Source organism: Mustela nivalis (assembly GCF_964662115.1).
Source record: "Mustela nivalis genome assembly, chromosome: 11".
NCBI lineage: Eukaryota > Metazoa > Chordata > Mammalia > Carnivora > Mustelidae > Mustela > Mustela nivalis.
The window spans coordinates 75513083-75535930 of NC_139030.1; the positions used below are offsets into that span (position 1 = coordinate 75513083).

The 22848-nt window shown below is 45.8% G+C and overlaps 1 protein-coding gene and 1 pseudogene across 7 annotated transcripts in view; one reads left to right on the forward strand and one right to left on the reverse strand.

The window, feature by feature from the left end:
• The window catches only part of NCL (nucleolin), a 47199-nt gene extending 27130 nt beyond the window's left edge, over positions 1-20069 (forward strand). For 3 of the 6 annotated variants that reach the window (XM_082690677.1, XM_082690676.1, XM_082690678.1), the window contains 14 exons: positions 9223-10044; positions 11193-11309; positions 12594-13092; positions 13684-13887; positions 14090-14176; positions 14377-14518; positions 15289-15413; positions 15989-16112; positions 16978-17135; positions 17592-17715; positions 17969-18102; positions 18696-18822; positions 19187-19418; positions 19593-20069. In XM_082690677.1, the coding sequence (XP_082546803.1) occupies positions 10027-10044; positions 11193-11309; positions 12594-13092; positions 13684-13887; positions 14090-14176; positions 14377-14518; positions 15289-15413; positions 15989-16112; positions 16978-17135; positions 17592-17715; positions 17969-18102; positions 18696-18822; positions 19187-19418; positions 19593-19706 (2205 nt within the window). In that variant the 5' untranslated portion in view covers positions 9223-10026 and the 3' untranslated portion in view covers positions 19707-20069. Of the gene's footprint in view, positions 1-9222; positions 10045-10197; positions 10443-11192; positions 11310-12593; positions 13093-13683; positions 13888-14089; positions 14177-14376; positions 14519-15288; positions 15414-15988; positions 16113-16977; positions 17136-17591; positions 17716-17968; positions 18103-18695; positions 18823-19186; positions 19419-19592 lie in introns of those variants that run through there. The other 3 variants (XM_082690679.1, XM_082690680.1, XM_082690681.1) reach the window with 3 other exon arrangements.
• On the reverse strand, positions 4533-5089 carry LOC309844259 (large ribosomal subunit protein uL23 pseudogene; annotated as a pseudogene). Its single transcript has one exon. The product of its transcript is annotated as a large ribosomal subunit protein uL23 pseudogene (transcript).
• Positions 20070-22848: the final 2779 nt, after the last annotated feature.

The window sequence follows — 22848 nt, forward strand, 5'->3', positions numbered from 1 at the left end:
TCATCACACTGTTTTCCATAGCAGCTGCACCATTTTACATTTCCACCAATAGTGTACAAGGGTGCCTGTTTCTCCATGTCCTCACCAACACTTTTTTTTTTTAAAGAAAATACGTGAATGAAATATCAATTTATTTTTATTTTAAAAAGTTTTATTTTTAAGTAAGCTCCACGCCCAGCCTGGGGCCCAACTTGACACTTGAACTCACCACCCTGAGATCAAGATCTGAGCTGAGACCAAGAGTTGGACACATAACCTACTGAGCCACCCCAGGAACCCCCAGAATACCTCATTTTAAATAAAGATGTTATCAGTAACAGTGCTGTAACAGCCATAGTGGAGCCTGAGGCAAAAGTAATATCAGTATTACCGATCCCATGTTTTCAGTGGTGGGCTAAGGCACTGGATTTTATCCTGCTGCCTATGAGAAGTCATCGGGGGACGCCTGGATGGCTCAGTTGGTTGGACAACTGCCTTCGGCTCAGGTCATGATCCCGGAGTCCCGGGATCGAGTCCCGCATCGGGCTCCCAGCTCCACGGGGAGTCTGCTTCTCTCTCTGATCTTCTCCTCGCTCATGTTCTCTCTCACTGTCTCTCTCTCAAATAAATAAATAAAATCTTAAAAAAAAAAAAAGAAGGGCATCACCCTTCTGTTAAAATAAAAAAAAGAAGTCATCGGAATCTTTGAATTAGAAGAATGTATTTGTATCTGTTGATTAAAAAAAGCGAGGTGGCTACTGTACAGATAGATCAAGATATGGGGCAAGACTGGTGTCAGGGAGAGAGTGATGGGGCTTGAAGAGAGAGAAGCTGTGGGAAGCATGCAGACCGATTCCAAAGACCCCTGAAGGCCAGCCTTGGGGGACATCAGCTGCTGGAGATGAGGGAGAGGGTCTGGTCAACCACATGTCTGCCTCTTGGCCGGGAAGGTCGGGAGGGGGTGAGGGCAGGGGCTGCCGGCTGTGTCCCCTTGTGTGAGCTATGAAAGACTGCATTCAGTGTGTGGCACTCTACATTTGGAGATTTATAGGATACCAAAGGGTGATGCCTGGCAGGCCAAATGGTTAAGGAGTCTGGAGCCCAGGAGGAAGCTGCTCCTGGAGAGACCCTGGTTTGGGCACCATCAGATGGCCGTCATCCACTGGGGTGTGGAACCGTAATGACGGAGTTGTGCAAGAGGCAGGGCTACCCACAGAAGGGAGCTGAGGCCATGGGGACGTGGAGGTGATCCCAGGAGAGGATGAAAAAGAGGAGGAGGGAGGCAGAGGAGAAGATGTGGTCAAGAGAAAGAAGCCGCAGAGAGGTCTAGAAAGACAAGATCTGAAGTGCCTTTTGGGCTAGCAACCAAGGGGGTGTGTGGGGTCCCCCAGAGCGAGGGTCTGGACACCCCTGTAGGGTGTGAGAGTGACTGGTGCAACTTCTCTCAAGGATTCCAGAAGCTTGCTCCTGTGAAGGGTGATAGAAGAGAGGAGGTGTTGAAATGGTAGGGGTGGCTGAGGAAGAGCACTGTGGTGGGCCCCCAGGAGTGGAGGGGAGGGCTCAGGAGAAAGGGTGTGGTTTTAGAAATGATTCCAGCTTCCCTGGATCCTTGAAGGGGAGCTAGGGACTTGGCTAGGTGTAAATCAGGCTGGAAGAGTACCCTGGGGAGGGTCTGTTTTCCTCTGTGAAGTAGAGGGTAGGGTAACAGTCCAGAGGGAAAGGAGGGGAAAGGGAGGAGCCCCTGGAGAGAAGAGGCTGGCTAGGTGCTGGGGAGGTGGAAGTGAGAGCCATCCTTCCGTGGGACCTCAGGGAAGACTTTCTGGGCCCCTGCTGGGAGAAGGATGGTTGTCATTCAGGATTTGTCTCCTGGGGGACAGGCCTGGCCACTGGTGCGGTGGGGAGCTGAGGGCTGGCTCTGGGCTGTGAGAGAGGACAAAGGCAGACACCCCAGGCCTCTGGGCTGAGGCAAGCTGGGCGCCCTGGAGTTGAGGATGTGAATTCCTCTCAAGGCCAGTGGTGTGCCCATGGCTGTCTCCCATCCTTTCTTCCCCTCCCCCTGCCCAGAGCTCCAACCTTCTGCTTTAGGTAGCTGCCCCGAAGCAACCCCCAGTCCCTCCACCGTGGCCTTTCAGTGGACCAGCCTTCCATGGGACCACAGTCTGAGGGTGGAGACATCTTTCTGCCTGTGCCTTATGCCCCACATGGCTTCCTAGCAATTCTGGGCAATTCTGTCAACCAACTCCTTGCTTTGAACTCCCTCTGTTTTAGATATCTGAGGCGATTTTTCTTTGCTGGTTGGAGCCTTACTGAGGCATTGGTTCCTGGAAGTCTGGATCTGGGAACTGGAGTCTGAAGATGCATAGACTTCCTCCAGTGGGCTGTGGGGCCATGCTGGTGTGAGGCCCACTGTGGCCGGCTGGGTCTCAAGGGTGCAGAGGTGCCCTAGGGGGCCCAGAGAGGGCCCCTCATGCAGAAAGATGCAGTCAATAGTTGGGGGTGACAACAGGGCTGGCAGTGGGGAGAAGAGGTGGCCAGTGGCTCTGCAAGACAGTACCAAATGGAGACCATGGGCTGGTGTCAGAGGCTAGTCAGACTCCCAGTATGAAAATTCCAGGGAAAAAATGAGAGCAATGCCCCAGCGGATGTGGTGACCTCACACACCTCCCCCACCACTCCTCCTCTGCAGAGATGTACATTGCAGCCTCAGCCTGGAGCTCTGAGGGCAGCAGAGAGCACCAGCACCCAGGGCAGGGGGGATCGCCCTTGGCTGGAGCTGCCACCGGAAACCCCAACCAAAGGCCACACTTGGGAGAGCATTGATGGAGATGTGAAAGACCATACCCTTTAACCCCACTGTTCTCCATTTAAGTATTATACAGGTATAATTAGATATGTGCAAAATAAAGTGTGTAAAAAGTTTATTGACTCTGGCAGTTTGGAGAAGCAACACATAGCAAACAAACCCCAATGCCCAGAAGTAAGGACAAATAGTCAAATAAAGGATCCTTCCACATGAGCAACACTGTAACTATTTAAAAGGACGAGGCAGCTTTGCATGCGTTGATGTGGAGTTCCGAGATAAATCTAGTCGAAAAAAAGGAAAGGTGTATTCCTATGAGTGTACAGTATGTAAATAGCATTTGTGTTCAATATAATAAATACGCACATGTCTATTTGCAAACGCGGTGCCTGAATCTGGAAGTATACGCGAGAGACTGCTGCTGGCACTGTCCGGGGACACAGTGGCCAGGGGACAGGGAGGGAGGAGACCATTGACTGTGTCTGTTTTTGAACTGTTTATACTTTATACCATGTGTGTGCTTTGCAATACAACAAAGTCATTTTTAGAAAAATTTTTTAAAAAGCAGGATTTGCAAACAAAATTCCTGTGCTTCTGCGTAGGACCTAAGCGTCTGAGGTCTACTCTGCGTAGACCCTGTGGTCCTAGTTACAGACCCTGCGGTCGTGGTTATCCCTGTACAGAGATAGAGGAGAGCACTGGAATCCTGGCGGCAAAAGAACCACACTGGAGGGAGACTTCCTTAAGTTTCTGCGCATTTGGGTAGGCCACCTACGGTTTTCCTTCTAGAATCTCTGATTTAGAACCCCTGAGATTGTGGATCTGAGCCATCTTGGCTTTACTCTTAATACTCAGCCATATCCTTGGCAAAAGGAAAAATAATTCCTGCCTTTGTTTCATAGATGAGAAACACAGAGGCAGAAGGGCACTGAGTGGAGAGGTAGAACCTTCCGTTTCCCCCCCATTAGATGCTAGGGCAAATTCACACTAGTTTCCCCTCCTCCAAGGTCTAGTGCATTTGGACCTTGCAAGGGAGGTCCACCCTGAAGGATGTCATCTTGTTTAAAGGCATCGTCTACTCTTCCCTGTTTTGGCTACAAGCAATTTATTTCATCTGGCATTTTACTTACCTTTTATTTTTAGACACTCTGCATTTGTCTTTTAGATTTCAACTTTGAGGTACAATTGGCATTTAAAATTGTTGGATATTTAAATGGATGTGTCATGGTGATTTTATACACATAGACACTGAAGGATTTCCCTCAGTTAGTTAATTGATACATCCATCACCTCAGACACTTATCTCTTCTGTTTTGGTGAGAATGCTGAAGTTCTACTCTTAGCAAATTTCAATTCTACAATATGGTATATATTTTTTAAGATTCTTTTTTATCAGAGAGAGAGAGAGAGAGCACACAAGCAGGCAGTGCAAGTGGCAGGTAGAGGCAGAGAGAGAAGCAGGCTCCCCACTGAGCAAGGAGCCCAATGTGGGACTCAATTCCAGGACTCTGGGATCATGACCTGAGGCAAAGACAGAGGCTTAATGACTGAGCCACCCAGGCACCCCTAGAAGTTTTTTTTTTCTTTTCTTGGAATTCCAAATATAAGGGACAACATGCAGTATTTGTTTTTGTCTGGTTTATTTCACTTTGCCTAATAACCTCTGGGTCCATCCATGTCATCCCAAATGACAGGATGTCTTTCTTTCTTTTGGCTGAATATTCCAGGTGTGTGTGTCTGTGTGTATCACATCTTCTTCTTTTTTTTTTTTTTTTATCATGAAAAAACTGTATTTAGATTTAGCCAGCTGGACTCAGTTTAGATGATCCCAATTCTGTTGGCAACATCCAAAGCATCATAGTCAGGGGCCAGCGGAACGTATGCCTTCTTCTCTCCATCAGGCCTGATTAAGGTGTTGACCTTGGCTACATCAATGTCATAGAGCTTCTTCACAGCCTGTTTGATCTGGTGCTTGTTGGCCTTGACATCCACAATGAACACAAGTGTGTTGTTGTCTTCTATTTTCTTCATGGCTGACTCAGTAGTCAGGGGGAACTTGATGATGGCATAGTGGTCAAGCTTGTTTCTCCTGGGGGCACTCTTTCGAGGGTATTTGGGTTGCCTTCGGAGACGCAGAGTCTTGGGTCGTCGGAACGTAGGTGATTAGCGGATCTTCTTTTTTTTGTGACTGTGGACGCCTTTCAGCACCGCTTTCTTGGCTTTCAAAGCCTTTGCTTTGGCTTCGGCTTTGGGAGGGGCAGGGGCTTCCTTCTTAGCTTTCGGCGCCATCTTCGTAAAAGGGCTATCACATCTTCTTTATCCATTCATCCATTGCTGGACAGTTAGGTTGTTTCCGTTCTTGGCTATGGTGAATAATGCTTCAATGAACATGGGGGCGCAGATATCTTTTTGAGATCCTGTTTTCATTTCCTGGAAATATACCCAGAAGTGGATTGCTGGATCCTATGGTAGTTCTATTTTTTAATTTCTTTTTTAAAAAAGATTTTATTTATTTATTTGACAGACAGAGATCACAAGTAGGTGGAGAGGCAGGCAGAGAAAAAGAGGAGGAAGCAGGCTCCCTGCTGAGCAAAGAGCCTGACGAGGGGCTCAATCCCAGGACCCTAGGACCATGACCTGAGCCAAAGGCAGAGGCTTCAACCCACTGAACCACACAGGTGCCCCTGTTTTTTAATTTCTTGAGAAACCTGTATATCATTTTCCATAGCTGCCACACCAACTTACATTCTCTTGGATCTTTTTTTTTTTTTTAAGATTTTTTTTTTTTTTAAAGCAATCTCTAAACCCAACATGGGACTCAAACTCACAACCCTGAGATCAAGAGTTTCATGCTCCACCAACTGAGCCAGCCAGGCACCCCAACCTTTGCATGCCTTTAAATTCAATCCTTGGGCATTTAAGAGTGTCCCCTCCTTTTCCCCCACCAGTCTGTGCTCATTAAACTCCCACCCTACTCTGTCCCTTTCCTTCGGAAGACAACCTCCCATTCTCTCAACAGACAGGAGCTACTATGATTCTAACGTCCACACTCTGTGCAACGAGTGGATGTTTATTAAGCACCTTTCATGCACCAGGCACTGTCTGGGCACTTGAAAGACACTTACTGTGCCAGGCTGACAGGTCAACCTTGCTACTGCCACCCCCCAGCTCACATTCTGGGATACACTTACTGGGAACTACACAGGTATTCTTACCTTTAGTCTCAAATTGGTCTGGACCTTTATAAAAGGATCCTTCCTCACTGAATCTGTCCTCTCGTTTTCTTTCTGACCTTCCAACTCTCCCTCGACTGCCTCGTTCTCCAGAGGCTAACCCAAAGTTCATCTTCCTCCTTGGACAGCATCAGTAGAGGGAACATTCCCTCTCCCAAGGGCGCTTTCTCCAAGGGGACCCTGTACTTAGTACCACTGCTCTCCATCTATGGTCAGAGTGACTTCTACCCCAGCACAAGAAAACAAGCCTTGACAGCATCTCCCTCATTTCTCAATACCAAATCTAGAAAACCCTCTGGGACCTCACCTCATTTGACCTTATGGCAGTGAACACTGTTCTTTCTTCCCTTTTTCTTGAAACCCTCTCTTTTCTTGGCTTCTGAAACTACCCTCTCTGGGGCACCTGGGTGGCTCAGTCAGTTAATTGTTTGGCTTTAACTCAGGTCATGATCTCAGGGTCCTGGGATGGAGCCCTACCTTAGCAGGGAGTCTGTTTATCCCTTTCCCTCTGCTCCTACCCCTCGCTTGTGTTCTGTCTCTCAGATAAATAAATAAAACCTTAAAAAAAATAAATAAAAAATTAAACTCCCTCTCTGGCTCGGCTTTTGCCTCTGAACCTTCTCTCAACTTCTAGATGTCTCCCACCAGGCCTGGGCTGCTTCCTCTCCTCACTCTGGCTATTCTGGGCCGTCCACATACACCCTCTGGCTGTGTGACCATCTCTGCAGGACCAGTTGCCCGAAGCAATGGGTATCATGCACTCGGCATGTCCAACACGGAATTCATTAGCGCCTCCCAAGACCTGCATCCCTCCTAGTGTCACTCCACTAACATACACACTCAGCAGATAATGGAAGTAAATTATCCTTTCTCCCTCTTTATCCAAGTCACCAAGTCTGTCAATAGTAACAATGGCTAAAAATTAATTGAGGGCTGGGAGACCTGGGTGGCTCAGTCAATTAAGCGTCCGACTCTTGATTTCGGCTCAGGTCTTAATCTCAAGGTCATGGGATTGAGCCCCACATTGGGCTTCCCACTCAGTGGGGAGTCTCCTCGAGATTCTCTTTCCCTCCACCCCTCCCCCCATTTGCCTGTGTACTCTAAAATATAAGCATTTTTAAATTTTTAAAAAAGATGTTATTTATTTATTTGAGAGACAGAGAAAGAGAGTGATAGCATGAGCCGGGGGTGGGAGGGGTGGGGGGAGAGGGAGAGTCTGGCTCCCCACTAAGCTGAACAGGGACCCTGAGATCATGACCTGAGCCAAAGGCAGACACTTAACCAACTGAGCCACCCAGGTGTCCCAATAAATAAATCTTCAAAAAAATTAATTCAGGGCTTATTATATGCCCTCAAAAAATGCATGCAGCATCTTACTTAATACCATAATGACCCAAGAGGTTGGTACTATTATGATCCCCATTGTATAGATGAAGAACCTGGAATGACAGAGTAGGGTCCTAGCTCCTCTACTTACTAGCTGTGTGACCCTGGACAAATTGATTTACCTCTCTGTGCCCTAGTTCTGTAAAACAGAGGTAACCTTCTTATAAATGAATCAATATGTAAAGAAACTAGAATACTGCTTGGAACATAGTAAAGTATTATATAAATGTTAAGCATTACTACTTTTCTATCCCAGACTGACTCCAAAGCAAGGGACTTGAACATTAAACAATACTGGATCTCCCAACTACTTCTTTTACCTAAACCATTTTCATTCATTCATTCATTCATTCATTCATTCATTCATTCAATAAGTAATTTTCACCTCTACTTGTGTCTGCCAATGCTTTAGGTGCCAGGAATATAGCAGAGAACAAAACCTATGTTCTCATGGCTGCGGAGGGAGCAAACAAACAATAAACAGTCAAGAAACATGCCAGGCAGTAATATGTACCTGCAGATGACTCAGTTAGGGTGATGTGATAGGGAGTCCCTGGGTGGCACTTTTCATTAGAGGATCAGGGAAAACCTCTTAGGAGGTGATATAAACAGATCTGAACAAGGAGCCAGCCGTGCCAATGTTTCCAGAATATTTTCACTCAATCAGGCCTTACTGCTTATCTCTCCAGCCTCTTCCTATGAGTGCCCTAATCTTACTCTGAGCCAAACTGCTTGAAAATACCAGAGTCTTCGGGTGCCAGGGGTGGCTCAACCCGTTAAGCATCTGCTTTCTGCTCAGGTCATGATCCAGGGGTCCTAGGACCAAGTTGCTCATTGGGTTCCCTACTTAGCAGGGAGTCTGCTTCTTCCTCTCTCCTTGCCCCCCACCCCATGTTCTCTCTCTCTTTGTCAAATAAGTAAAATCTTTAAAAACAAAACAGAAACAAAAAACCAAAAAAACCCATCAGGGTCTTATTCTACCATGCCTTGGCCCATGCCGTTCTTTCTGTCCCCCATAACCCAAGATGTGTCTCCTGGTCCCCTTCTCAGAGTTCAGAAAATTAACTTCCTCCGGGGATCTCCACAGGTCAGAAAGCAGGGTGCTGACCCCAGTACTGGCCCCAGCCTCCTCCCTGATCAGAGCACCCATGAGTAGCTGTGGATTTCCTACATACTCAAGGCCCAGGAGTATGCTAGTTAAGAACTGCAAAATAACTTGATTGCTCACCAAGAATCCCCATGGGCCCTTGTTAAAATACAAAATCCTGGTCCCCAGCCCAAACCTCTTTAATTAGAATCTCCAGAGGTGATTCTGAACCGCAGTTCAATTATGGAAATACTGTCATAGCCGAAGGTAACAGGCATGGTTTTGTAGAAACATTTTCGGTACCAGATGCCCAGGATATGTCCTAGGCAGTCTCTATACTGCAGGAAGTGCTTTGCATTTAATTTGGCACGAGTGAAGTTTGCCCACAATGACCCATCAAAGTAATCGGCAGAAGCACAACGCAAAGAACCCTCTGTGCCTCTGCATTGAGGGAACTTTTCCTTTGGTTCTTTTGACCGACTCCTATCGGTCCTCCTATCCCCATTTGGTGATACTGAATTCAGTCACATTTTAATGTATGCTTTAGTTTCAAGTAACAAAAAGGGAACTTGTAAGTGGTCAAAGGGTTGGCTCTGTGCTTGGTCAGGTTCCTCTCTCCACCCCAGTTATGACACCTGGCGATCACCAGAAAGTTCTCTCTCTGGGCCGGCTCCTCATTGGGAGAAATACCTAGTGCGTGAGGTTACTTGACATTAAATATGCTGTTTGTGCACCAGCTCAGAAATCCGCGGCTCTCCGGAGGCAGCTTCGGACACGTGGCCCGGGAGAGAGAGCCACCTGCAGACGGGGAATTTCTGGTCCCTCGTTCGTTGGCGGGCGGGGCTGACGTGGGCCTCCGACGAGGGCTCTGCGAACCTTGGCGGTCCCCGAGTTTCCGGAGGTCTCGGTCTCATCAGCGGGGAAACGGGGCACGAACGGCTCTCTCCACGGCCGCCGGACGGCTCACCGTGGAGAGCGGGCCGGAGCCGCGCAGCATCTCCAAGGCCTCCTCAGTCGACAGGGAACCCGAAACCACCCCTAGCCAGCCGCCCGGGGCTCAGGAACAAGCGGCGCCAAAATCTTCCGTCCCACCGCGCAGACGCCGGGAGAACGGGCCGCGGAGGGGCACTTTAGGAACCGCGGGCACACTACCCAATCGGCGCCAGCCTTGCACAAAGCGAGTCCCGCCCCCAGGGCGCCGCCGCCGAATCCCCTCCCCACTCGCCTACCCGCCTCGGCCCGCCCTCTCCCGCCTGCGTCCCGCCCCGCGCCGTTCTGGGGTAGAGGCTCCCGATTGGTCCAGGGGATGGACGCAACCTCTGATTGGCCGAGACGGAGTCACGAGGGCGCCGTCGTCGCCTTTCCAGAGGCGATTACTGGGCAGGCTCAGTCTTTCGCCTCAGTCTCGAGCTCTAGCTAGCAGCCGAGCGTACGTGCTCCTTGATCTTCTGTACCAGCGGCCGCCATCGACGTCGCTTGGGTTGTCTAGGCTCCTCTGCGCCACTCGCCCGCCACACACTCTGCCGGCATAAGCCGCCATCATGGTGAAGCTCGCAAAGGTAAGAAGACGGCTTGCTCAAGCATGGACGTCGAGGCCTGCTTTCTGAGGAGCGCGCGCGCGGCGCCGCGAGGAGGAGGGCCTGCGCGCCGTCCCGGGCGCGTTCGAGGGCGCCATGCTGCGGGAAATCTCGCGCGATTAGTGGGGAGGTCTCGCGGCTTTTGGCTCTTTGGTGGCGAGGTGAAGCGTTTCGGCAGGTTCCGCGGGTGGTTGCTGCGGCGCGGAAAGACTTCGAGACTGAGTGGGGAGGGGGCGCTGGGCCCCTGGATGGAGGGATGATGCCGAACTCCTGCGCCGGGCCCAAGCGGGGCCCCGCCTCCTGACGCACGTGCCCTAGTGCGCGGCCCGCCACGTGGGCCGCGCCGCGTGTGTCCCGGCGTCCGCGGAGGGGACCTGGCGGTGAGGTGGGGGGCGGTGGGATTGCTTTAGATGGAGGCTCTGCGGCCCACGGGATGTCGGCCCCGGCCAGTCGAGCCGACACGAGATGGGCTGCAGAAGGAGGCTCTTCCTCGTGCTTCCTGTGCGGTGCAGCGCGCACATGGTGACCTGCGGGCTATCCCCACGTGGCTCCGCCGGGCCTGGAAGGGGCGGGGTTGTTAATCGTGGGGAAGAACTTGAGGGGAGGACCGAAGGTTGAGGTGTGATTTTTTTTTTTAAGTTGTCTAAAAGATCCTCCCCTGAATTTGGATTCAGTCGATAGTGTGGGACCTGGTGCCAGAATTTACCAGAAGCTTTTTTTTCAGGTGTAGTTCCCCCTCCCCCTGCCCCGTGAAGGACTGGATTGTTGGCCGTTAAAATTAGCCAGTGGTAGTCAATTAGATTCATGCTGGAGGCCATGGTCCATTTTGCAAGTATAGTTTTAAAAAAGGATGTGCTTAACGAAGGCAGAAGGAAAAGGGACATAATTCGTTGTAGCTGCTTTTTAATCCTTGGGTTTTTGTAAAACCCGACAGGAATAATGGGGTTGGGGTTGACAGTTTCTCTTTTAACATTGACCTCAGTAATGGGTTTTCGTGTTAGTTTTTATATTTGGCAGTGGAAAAGATAGGGTTTTAAGAAAGGGAGGTGACTGCATTTTACTCTGCAGAATGATGGCAAAAATATGAATGATCTGAGATGTACCTGTAATATGCTAAATGTCTCTTTTAGGCTGGTAAAAATCAAAGTGACCCCAAGAAAATGGCTCCCCCCCCAAAAGAGGTAGAAGAAGACAGTGAAGATGAGGACATGTCAGAAGATGAAGATGATGAAAGCAGTGGAGAAGAGGTAATTATGTTCGACTTAATGCAGATTTGTGTTCCACTATGAAATGGAGAGTTAAAAGAGGCGAATTGGATGTCTGAAAATTGTGACAAAAATAAGATTATATTCATTCATCCACGGCTTGCTGAGATTATTGTTTCCTAAGCTCTTCATTGACCTGTTAATAGAGGTAAGTATTTGAATTTGAGAGAAAAGATTGGGAGTCTCCTTTTCATGAGCATTAACATTGGTGTTAATGTTGTGTCAAGTTGTGACATTTAGTTTGACTGTTAACCTAACATACTAGATGAGTAAAGAGCCTGAACTGTTAATTGTTAAGTGAGTGGCATTGCTGTGCCTTGAGGTTAGCTTTACCAGAATAATAAGAGTCGTTGTAATTATTTTCCCAGCCTCCAGGTGGGATTTAGTCTCTATTCCATTGTCTGAGTTTTTTGGTAACTGGTTACTGCAACTCTTGGTGTGGGTTGAGGGTTGCTACCTCTCTGTGTTAACCTGTTACCATTCCTGGCTACTGTTTTCTCAGCTGTGAAGACAGCTAACTAGTATATTTGTGCTCAGATTTCTCGTGTAGAGTTTAATCAAGGTTTTACTGATAATACATTACCCAGTAAAACTGTCAGTGAGCAAAAAGTATAACTTAGGTGTAGTACAGTTAGATGTAGATAAATGATTTTTATTAAGCTTAAGATGCTCACTCTTTGTATTAGGTTTGTAAGGGCTAACTGTCCAGTATATTTGATACTCATTTTCTGGTTTTAAGAGTGAGCCTTCAGTGAACTTCATACCACTGCCCACTGTAGGACCTCTAAAATGATTTAGTAGCATTTAAGAAGTAGAGCTTTTTTTATTAGGAAGACTTTAAATTACATCTGTCAAGTCATAATTTCTAACAATATGTGAGGTTGGTGCTGTTACCCTTTACAGCAAGTTAAGGCTTAAGATGAAAAGCCTTGTCTAAGGCTGTCATACAGTGGCAGGTGGGATGCATGCAGTCTGTTGTCAGAGTCCATGTTAGGCTGTGCGGCTTTAAAGGTGGGGTTATAATGCATGAGATATTTTAATGGTCAAGAGGGTTGTGGTTGAGTATTTCACTTGAAGATGAAGGCAATGATTTTAGGCACATGGAAGGACCCATGTTATGGCCCTATAGTTTAACGTGCTAACATACATCCAGTGCATTTGGTCTGGAGCCAGAACCAGTTCCAGAAGTTACTACTCATTCATGAAACCAAGGCTGTCTTTCTGGGTTTGGAAACAGCCTTATGTTTGATTTTATTTATTCTTCAGGTTATCATTCCTCAGAAAAAAGGCAAGAAGGCTACCACCACTCCAGCTAAGAAGGTGATGGTTTCCCCAACAAAAAAAGTCACAGTTGCCACACCAGCCAAGAAAGCAGTTGTTACCCCTGGCAAAAAGGCAGCGGCTACACCAGCCAAAAAGACCGTTGCACCTGCCAAAGCAGTAGCAACACCTGGCAAGAAGGGAGCCACACCAGGCAAGGCATTGGTAGCAACCCCTGGTAAGAAAGGAGCAGCCACCCCAGCCAAGGGAGCAAAGAATGGTAAGAATGCTAAGAAGGAAGACAGTGATGAGGAAGATGATGATGACAGTGAAGAGGAGGACGAGGAAGATGAGGATGAGGATGAAGATGAGGATGAATTTGAGCCAGCGGTGATGAAAGCAGCTGCTGCTGCCCCTGCTTCCGATGATGAGGAAGAAGATGATGAAGATGAGGAGGAGGATGATGAAGATGAGGAGGAGGATGATGAAGATGAGGAGGAAGATGGTAAGGATTTCTTTCATTAGTTCCTGGGCTACTTTTGTAAGATAGATTGGGGTGAGGTTTTGGCAGTAATGCTGTGTATTCCATGACAACCTGGAGTTAGATGAAAGCCATTCTAGGGGTTTCTGGGGTGTTTATGGTACACTAGAATTGAGTTACCCAAAATGATTACCTGCCCCTGAGAAAATGCTTAAAATGGCACATTTTGTGTGTATTTTTCATAATGGCAGATTTTGCTTCCAACCAATCTGTTAATTTCCTTCCATAATTTGCTAAGCACAGTGGTATTAATAGAATTGCATTTCCTTTAGATTTCTTTTTTTTTTTTTTTTTAAGATTTTATTTATTTGACAGAAGGAGAGAGATCACAAGTAGGCAGAGCAGAAAGCAGAGAGAGAAGGGGAAGCAGGCTTCCCGCTGAGCAGAGAGCCCGACGTGGGGCTCGATCCCAGGACCCTGAGATCATGACCTGGGCCGGAGGCAGAGATATAACCCACTGAGCCACCCAGGCGCCCCTCCTTTAGATTTTCTTAGAACTTAATAATGTTTTGGTAGAGTTCTCTTGAGTTTTTGACTAAGTTGCATCACTTTCAGACTCTGAAGAAGAAGCTATGGAGACTACACCAGCCAAAGGGAAGAAAGCCCCTGCAAAAGCTGTTCCTGTGAAGGCCAAGAGCACAGCTGAGGACGAAGATGAAGAAGATGATGATGAGGATGAAGATGATGAGGATGAGGAGGAGGAGGAGGAAGATGATGAGGAGGAGGAAGATGAGGAGGAGGAGGAGGAAGAAGAGGAAGGTATTAAAGTTAGATTCTGAAGTACACCCTAAAATTTTTATTTGAAGGAGACAACTTGGTTGTAGAGCTTGCACCTCATGACCGTGGAGTCGTGAGTTGGAGCCACACATTGGGCACAGAGGTTACTTTATCCAAAACAAGGGAGGCACTTCATTATGTGTGGCTACTGACTGGTAACCAGATTGTTTGAAATCTTGTCCAGAGCCTGTTAAAGAAGCACCTGGAAAACGAAAGAAGGAAATGGCCAAACAGAAAGCAGCTCCTGAAGCCAAGAAGCAGAAAGTAGAAGGTAACTGGGGAATGGGAGATTAGGGAGGGTTAGGATGCCTAATAGCACAAGTGATGAACAATAAAGGGACTTAATACTGAAACCTGATGTGATACTGTGATACCTGATGTGCTCTGTGTAGAAATGGCATAGTGGAAGTTTAAGTTCTTACCATACTTTGCAGATAGAATAGACTAATTTTGAGTTTATATTTTGTATAGCTACAGAACCAACTACATCATTCAATCTTTTTGTTGGAAACCTGAACTTCAGCAAATCTGCTCCTGAATTAAAAACAGGCATCAGTGACATTTTTGCTAAAAATGATCTTGCTGTTGTGGATGTCAGAATTGGTGTGTCTAGGTGAGTATGAGGGAGTTCTATACATTGTTTCTGGGTTTGCAAGTCTTTTAAATGTTAGACACTAATGAATTAAGTAACTAGATAATCAAAATACAAAATCCCAAATCGAAGTTTTCAAATTCTCCTTTAAATTTTGTTAATGCACTAAATTGTGCAATGCACAATTGTTAATTTAACTAACTTGCACATTACACGGTTTAGTTAAATTGTTAATGCACTAAATAGTGCAATTTGTTAATGCACTGAATAAGTTGATGCTTCTGTTCCTAGAATAATCTAAAAATACTGGAGTTGGGGCACCTGAGTGGCTCAGTCAGTTTTGCGTCTGCCTTCGGTCATGATCCCAGGGTCCTGGGATCCAGTCCCGAATTGGGCTCCCTGCTCAGTGGAAAGTCAGCTGCTTCCTCTGCCTCTTTACCCCATGCTTGTGCATGCATACTTGCCTTCTGTCAAATCTTTAAAAAAGAAAAAAAATGGGTAGTGGATTTGAAGAGCTATAATTGTTAATGCTTTTAGATAGAATTTTCTTAGTGCTTAAAACAGTTTCTTTGAACAGTTAATATCAGTTGTTATGAGCAGTATGGTTACTATGACCTCAGAGGTGAACTCCCATTTCTTCCCCATATTTACACTTGGCACTGTAGGTGCTTTTTTACTTGTTTGTTTGCCGTCTCAAGTTAGTGTTCCTGCTCTCCAGTATGTGTTCTGTAGTTCATATTTTTAATGGGGTTTTCCCCCACTCCTACTTTTTTCATTTTACCACCTTAAAGGAAGTTTGGCTATGTGGATTTTGAATCTGCTGAAGACCTGGAAAAAGCTTTGGAGCTCACTGGTTTGAAAGTTTTTGGCAATGAAATTAAACTAGAAAAACCAAAGGGAAAAGACAGTAAGAAAGGTATGTAAGGCTTCAGGTCATTGTGATAGTGCTCTCTCCTAATTTTTAATGGGTATGTATCTGGTCGGGAGGTAAGTGGCCAGACTAAGTAGTTCAGTTTTCTCCCTTATAATGTGAGGACTCGGTGAGTTCAAGTGGTGACATCCACTGCTTGCTGGTGTTATAAATTCCCAAATCTCAGGTAAGCAAGAGTAGACTTTGATTAAAAAAGAATTGGATAATGTAGATGGTTCTTTTCCTCACTGGAACTAGATTAGGTCCCCCAACTACTCTTACTGTGTCCTTTACCTTTTCTCTGTTCACTTGTCTTGTTTTAAAATGTTCATAATTTTTTAATTCAAAAGTTACTGAGCACCTGTTTTAATTTGAACTGTGTTCTAAGTATTCAGTGTACAGTTTTCTTGAATTATGACAGCATTTTGTTTTTGCCACTGCTGCATCTCCATACTGGCAGAGTGCCTTGTGTGTTGTATCTCGGGTTACTTGTTGAACAGAACTTTTCCATTAGCTGATATTTGTGGGTTAAGGGAATGTCTTTTAGGCCATATGTTTCCAGTTCTATCTTTTTTATCTAGATCGAGATGCGAGAACACTTCTGGCTAAAAACCTGCCTTACAAAGTTACTCAGGATGAATTAAAAGAAGTATTTGAAGATGCTGTGGAGATCAGATTAGTCAGCAAGGATGGAAAGAGCAAAGGGTATGTTTTGTGTCTGTAGAATGTTGAGTTTTATTAAAATAATTGGATTTCCCTGGTTTTGTAATTTTGATCTCACTTACTGAGGTGTGTGATTTTTGGCAAATTAACCTTTAATCACTGCCTCTGTTTCCTGTCTGTACAGTGGAGATAACATACTCAACCCGCACTGTGATTTTTAAAAGGCGAGCTCATGTATAAAGTACTGTGCAGTATGCTTAGTTTTTATAAGTAATAGTAGTTACGCAGTGAGGTGGGGTTACTGTGAATAAATAATCTGGGTATACTTGGCAGCCTTTTGTAGTATGGGAGGAAAGTTTTCATTGAAAAGTAGAATATGGCAGAAAATGAGAACATTTTAGTTTGAAACAAAGAATGCTTTAATTGTACTCATTTGAAACAAGGTTGTGTTGCTGAGATTAAAACATTTGTGTTAAAAGAATACGATTTTTAGGGGTGCCTGGGTAGTTCAGTCGTTAAGCGTCTGCCTTCGGCTCAGGTCATGATCTGAGTGAGGGTCCTGTGATCAAGCCCTGCTACACGGGAAGGCTGCTTCTCCCTTTCCCGCCACCAACCCCCACCACCCGCTTGTGTTCACTCTCTTGTTGTCTCTCTCTGCCAAATAAATAAAACCTTAAAAAAAAACGGTTTTTAGGGACACCTGGGTGGCTCAGTCATTGGGTGTCTGCTGTCAGCTTGGGTGGTGGTCCTAAGGTCCTGGGATTGAGCCCTCTGTTGGGAAGCCTTCTCTCACTCCCTCTGCTTGTGTTTGCGCACTCGCTGTCTCTGTCAAATAAAGTCTTCTTTTAAAAAAAAATAACAGTTTTTAAAAACGAGTTCTTTGTGATATCCCCCCCCATTGTTGCAGGATTGCTTACATTGAATTTAAGACAGAAGCTGATGCAGAAAAAACCTTGGAAGAAAAGCAGGGAACAGAGATAGATGGGCGGTCTATTTCCCTGTACTACACTGGAGAGAAGGGTCAAAGTCAAGACTATAGAGGTGGAAAGAATAGCACTTGGAGTGGTAAGCGAATTTATAGGATTCTGGGATTGATGGGTTGAAATCTTTGTACTTTAAGTTAACTAATCAGATGTAGAAAAACATCAAACAAGTTATGCCTCTATTTGTAATAACTGTCTTGAGTGAGAGTTGTACGAAGTCATTTTGCATTAGAATATAGTTTAGCTTCCTTCGAGTGTATGCTTTTTACTTTAGTGTGCATTGATAGATTAGAATCTAGGAAGATGGTAGACAAGTAGCTTTTATGTCTCTAGGTAACAGGACTGAAACGGTGCATGACTAGTGCTCAGTATGAGTAATAGGTGGAAGTCCACCTGCGTCGCCGTTGGTATGCTAACTCTTCCTAGGTATGGAAGTTCTTGAGGAATGTATTATAGCTGTGACCAAGCTTGGTGACCGTTGCTTCAGAGTCTTCATTTGTTGTTTTTGGTATTTTGTTTTTCTGGGTTTTTTTTGTAGGTGAATCAAAAACACTGGTTTTAAGCAACCTGTCTTATAGTGCAACAGAAGAAACCCTTCAGGAAGTATTTGAGAAAGCAACTTTTATTAAAGTGCCCCAGAACCAAAACGGCAAATCTAAAGGGTAAAGTAACGAGTACCTTTAGGTGCACATTAATGTGCTCTACGAATGAATTGCAAAGTTCTAAAAAGGGGGGTAAAATTACTGTTTTTCCTGGATGCTACTGGAAGCTGAATCATCTTAGCTCCCAAGATTTGTATAAAGAGCATCATTTAAGTGTCTCCTTAAGGTAAAAGGCGTGGTGGTGGTAGATGACAGCATAGGAGCCATGTGCTTGGTGACTTGCTCTAAGTATTGATTGATTGATTGTTCTCAGGTATGCATTTATAGAATTTGCTTCATTTGAAGATGCTAAAGAAGCTTTAAATTCCTGTAATAAAAGGGAAATTGAGGGCAGAGCAATCAGACTGGAGTTGCAAGGACCCAGAGGATCACCCAATGCCAGAAGCCGTGAGTTATATTTAATAGGGTATGGTGTTGTGGGTCAGCACTCCTTGGTGTGTTGCTGTATTGGGGTGTTTTGTTTTCGGGGGTCTTTTGGGTCCGATTTAGAGATGAACATTTTTGTTTATCTCTTGTTGCTGAGTGAAGGATACTGGATATGATGACTGATTATCTGAGAAAATAATTGATGAAATCTCAAGAAAATTCCTCTAGATAGTCAAGTTCTGATCCAGCTGTCTTCTCCAAGCAGCACATCTGCCCCTGGTTACTGCCTTGTGTGATCATTGTAAAAAGCTTTCTGCTTAGGGAGCTCTCTGTCTGATTTGCATTGCTTCTGCTTTCCATAAAGGATCTGAGATAGGATCTCAGCTGCTCTGGTAATCAGTGTAAGTTTAAGATGGTGCTTGATGTATGTCTTTTGTTTTCATTCATGAGTTTACTAAGTTGCTTTTACCTGCCTTTTTTTTAAAGTAGCCTTTAAGTGAAGGGCTTGCATCTGCTAAGATGAGCATTCTTGGCCAGTAGTCTCATACTGAAAGCCAGCATCTGGTTATTGTGAATTGTGGCTTTAGGTAAAATGTACAATTTTTCTTCCGTAGAGCCGTCCAAAACTTTGTTTGTCAAAGGTCTGTCTGAGGATACCACAGAAGAAACATTAAAGGAGTCGTTTGATGGCTCTGTTCGGGCAAGGATAGTCACTGACCGGGAGACTGGGTCCTCCAAAGGGTAAGCTGAGCAGGGAATGTTCAGCGTCTGCTAAGTGGAGACCTCCCATCTGGCAGATCTTCTCACTGAGCTCCTTTCTGTCGATTGGTGGCAGTTTACGGATTCGCACGAGAAGAAGAGACAATTCACAGTTAGCATTATTTTACCTTCTGTCTTCTCAGAGGTATATTTTGCTGTTTTGTGAGACATTTCTGAGGTTCAAACAGTAAAACCAGTTTTGACCTTCTGGGGTAGCTCCTATTACTGGGGTCTTTCTCCATTGATCACATCAGTTTCCTATGGGATCGGTGTCCAGCATGTGAGGTTAATCCGGACACTTGTTCAGTATGTCTTCTATAATGGGCAATTTCATTTGGCTTTTTAGGTTTGGTTTTGTAGACTTCAACAGTGAGGAAGATGCCAAAGCTGCCAAGGAGGCCATGGAAGATGGTGAAATTGATGGAAACAAAGTTACTTTGGACTGGGCCAAGCCTAAGGGTGAAGGTGGCTTTGGAGGCCGTGGTGGAGGCCGAGGTGGCTTTGGAGGCCGAGGTGGTGGCAGAGGAGGCCGAGGTGGATTTGGTGGCAGAGGCCGGGGAGGCTTTGGAGGTAAGGAGGCTGGGGGGCTTCGTTGTGTATGTACTGGGCACTGTGGCACATGCACTAAAGAATGTGCCCAGAGCCCAGGGTCCATTGTCTCAATCTCCAGGTTCTCACTGGTCACTCTGGGGAGGGGAGGGTTCCCAGCAGCTTTGCACCTAACTCTTTAATGATGTCTTGCCTTCCTATAGGGCGAGGAGGCTTCCGAGGAGGCAGAGGAGGAGGGGGAGACCACAAGCCACAAGGAAAGAAGACGAAGTTTGAATAGTTTCTTCTATCCCTCTGTTTTTCCCTGTTCTGTTTGAAAGAAAAGGACTCTGGGGTTTTTACTCTGTTACCTGATCAATGACAGAGCCTTCTGAGGACATTCCAAGACAGTACAGTCCTGTGGTCTACTTGGAAATTCGTATAGATAACATTTCAAGGGAGCTACCCTGTTGGTTTTGACTGGATATTCATATAAACTTTTTAAAGAGATGAGTGATAGAGCTAATCCTTATCTGTAAGTTTTGAATTTATATTGTTTCTTCCCATGTACAAAACCATTTTTTTTCCTACAAATAGTTTTGTTTTCGTTTTTTGCGTTGGGGGGTATAAAGGAAAGCAGAATGTTTTATCATGGTTTTTGCTTCAGCAACTTTGGGACAAATTAAAAGTCCTAAACTCTGGTGCCAGACTTGTACTTCCTACGAGTGTTTCTCCTGGACTGTAGTGAAGGTGGAGCATGGCAAAGCCAGCTCGGCCACTCCAGGTCCACCCCGCCACCCCTCCTGGAAGTGCTTGATAAATTGGTTTCAAGTATTCTTGCTGTAAATTTTGGTGAAATGGCTGGTAAGGTGAAATGAAAGGCTGGTTGGAATTCTCCTGTGCCTTATCCTGCTTGTAGGAGGCCTGAGAATATCAGGTATCCTGAAGAAGTTCTGAAGAGGGGCCAGGAGGAGCACATTGGTCAGGCCTCCTGAGGCATGTGGTGGAGAATGAGGATTCTGGAATTGGCAGTGACTCCATAGAATTTGTGCCTGATGACTGGACCATGGGGGCTTTGGGACTGTGAGTGAGCCTGGAGAGGAAACTACGAATCCAGTGGGTGGACTTGGTATTTTTTCTAAGTCCTCCAACACCCTCACGTTAAACTGATGAGAAAGGGCTTTGGTATTAGCCTATGTTCGCTAGTGCCTAATTTAAGTATCTTTGTCCTCTCTACCTCTAATAAAAGTTAAGGGACATATGAAAGGTCTGTGCCAAGGGATTAACAGGATTACTTAAACAATGCCCAAGATGATACAGAGCAGAAATCCTTTAACCTAGCCATCCAAATCCAAACACCACATGGACTCTAACCACCTGTTTCAGTCAGACTAGTCAACATGTAGAAGGGGCACCTGGCTAGTGGAGCATTCAGCTCTTAGTTTTAGGGTGAGTTTGAGCCCCACATTAGGTATAGAAATTACTTAAAAATAAATTTTAAAATTATTTTAATTAACCTATAATGCATTATTTACCCCAGGGATACAGGTCTGATCGTCAGGCTTACACATTGCACAGCACTCAACAATATATCACATACTTGACCCAATGTCCATAACCTAACCACCCTCTCCATACCCCCTTCCCCCTCGCAACCCTGAGTTTGTTTTGTGAGCTTAAGTTTCATGGGTTGTCTCCCTTCTGATCCCATTTTGTTTCACTTTTTCTTCCCTACCCCCCCCCCAGCCTTGCCTCTCAAATTCCTCGTATCAGGGAGATGGTGGTAATTGTCATTCTCTGATTTACTTCACTCAGCATAATACCTTCTAGTTCCATCCACGTTGTTGCAAATGGCAAGATTTTACTTTTTTTTTTAATGGTTGCATAGCATGTCATTGTTTAAATATTTTTTAAAAATTATATATATGCACACTGGAGAATTTTAGGCTTAGAGGGCAGCCAAACGAAATCAATGGACAGTTCAGTTTTGTCCTGTTTTGGGTTGCATTATGAGGTGAGGAGACCTAAGGTTCACACATCATCTGTGACCTGAACCAGTCCTGTTGCGTGTACTGTGGATGGAGAGGACAGATGGCCTCCTTGGAGGGTGAGCATGCCAATGGCAGTTTGGTGCTGCTATGAAGAAAGTCACCCAGCAGGGGCATGTTCTCTGACCAGTCAAACCTAAAAAAAGTTGGCATTCTGTAACTCTAGAATCAACAGTTTGAGTTGGAGCATGTGGGTTTAAGTCTGTTAGCTCTTAAACTACAACAAAGATGAGTGGCATTCAAAATTTGTATCAGTGGCAGGTGAGTGCCTCAGCACTGGACTTGCAGGAAGGCCCATGAGGCTGGTGTTAGGCTCTCTTGAGACCCAGCAAAGGATGTCTAGGGTCTTCATGGCCCTACAGCATTTTCTTATGGGGGTGCTTATCCTGGTTGTCTACTCTCATGTAGGTCTGCAAGTCTAAGTAAACCTGAAAACGGTATTTGGCCATTAGGAACATGAATTGGGGTTGCTGTTGGCCCAGGCCTAGCACAGCCCATGCCCAGAGACTCTTCAAATGCTGTGAAATAGGATTTGACTGCCCCAGGCGTCGGGGGGGGGGGGTTGTCCCTTACTTGCTGGAGAGAAGGGAAACTTACTCCCACCGTTAAGAATTGCTCATCTATGTCTATTTCTTAATTTGAGAGAGTATGGAGGGAGAGGAAGATGCCCACTCCCCAATAAGCAGAGAGGAGCCAGTCCTGGGGTTTGATTTGAGGGCCCAAGATCATGACCTGAGCCGAAGTCAGATGTTTAACCAACTGAACCACTTATGTATGCTTTTTAAATTTTATTTTTAGATGTTTTTTGTTTGACAGTGAGGGAGGGAACACAAGCAGTGAGAGTGGGAGGGAGAAGCAGACTTCTGCCAAGCAGGGAGACCAATGCGGGGCTCGATCCCAGGACCTTGGGATCATGACCTGAGCCACCAAGCATCCCAATATACTTTTAATAAAAGAGTGAATGTTCTGGGGCGCTTGGGTGGTTCAGTGGGTGAAGCCTCTGCCTTTGGCTCAGGTCATGGTCTCGTGGTCCTGGGATTGAGCCCCATGTCCGGCTCCCTGCTCAGCGGGGAGCCTGCTTTCTCCTCTCTGCCCGCTGCTCTGCCTGATTGTGATCTCTCAAATGGATAAATCTTTAAAAAAAAAAAAAAAAAAAAGAATGTTCCTGACGCTGAGCCTGGGGTGTACCAGGCATTTACCTCAGACCTTCTATAAACCTGCTGTGGGCAGAAAATTAAGGTTCGTTCTCACTTTCTGCTACTTGGTACATCATTAAGGAAGGGTGACAGTCTAGCCCTGTTACTGCTGGTAGTTCCAGAGGTGGTCTGACTTGGGTGGAATGGAAGGGAAATTGAAGGGTTGTCAGTAGCCCTGAAAGGCCAAAGAGGAAACATCAGCTTTCTATACAGGGACTGGAACCCTTCAAATAAAT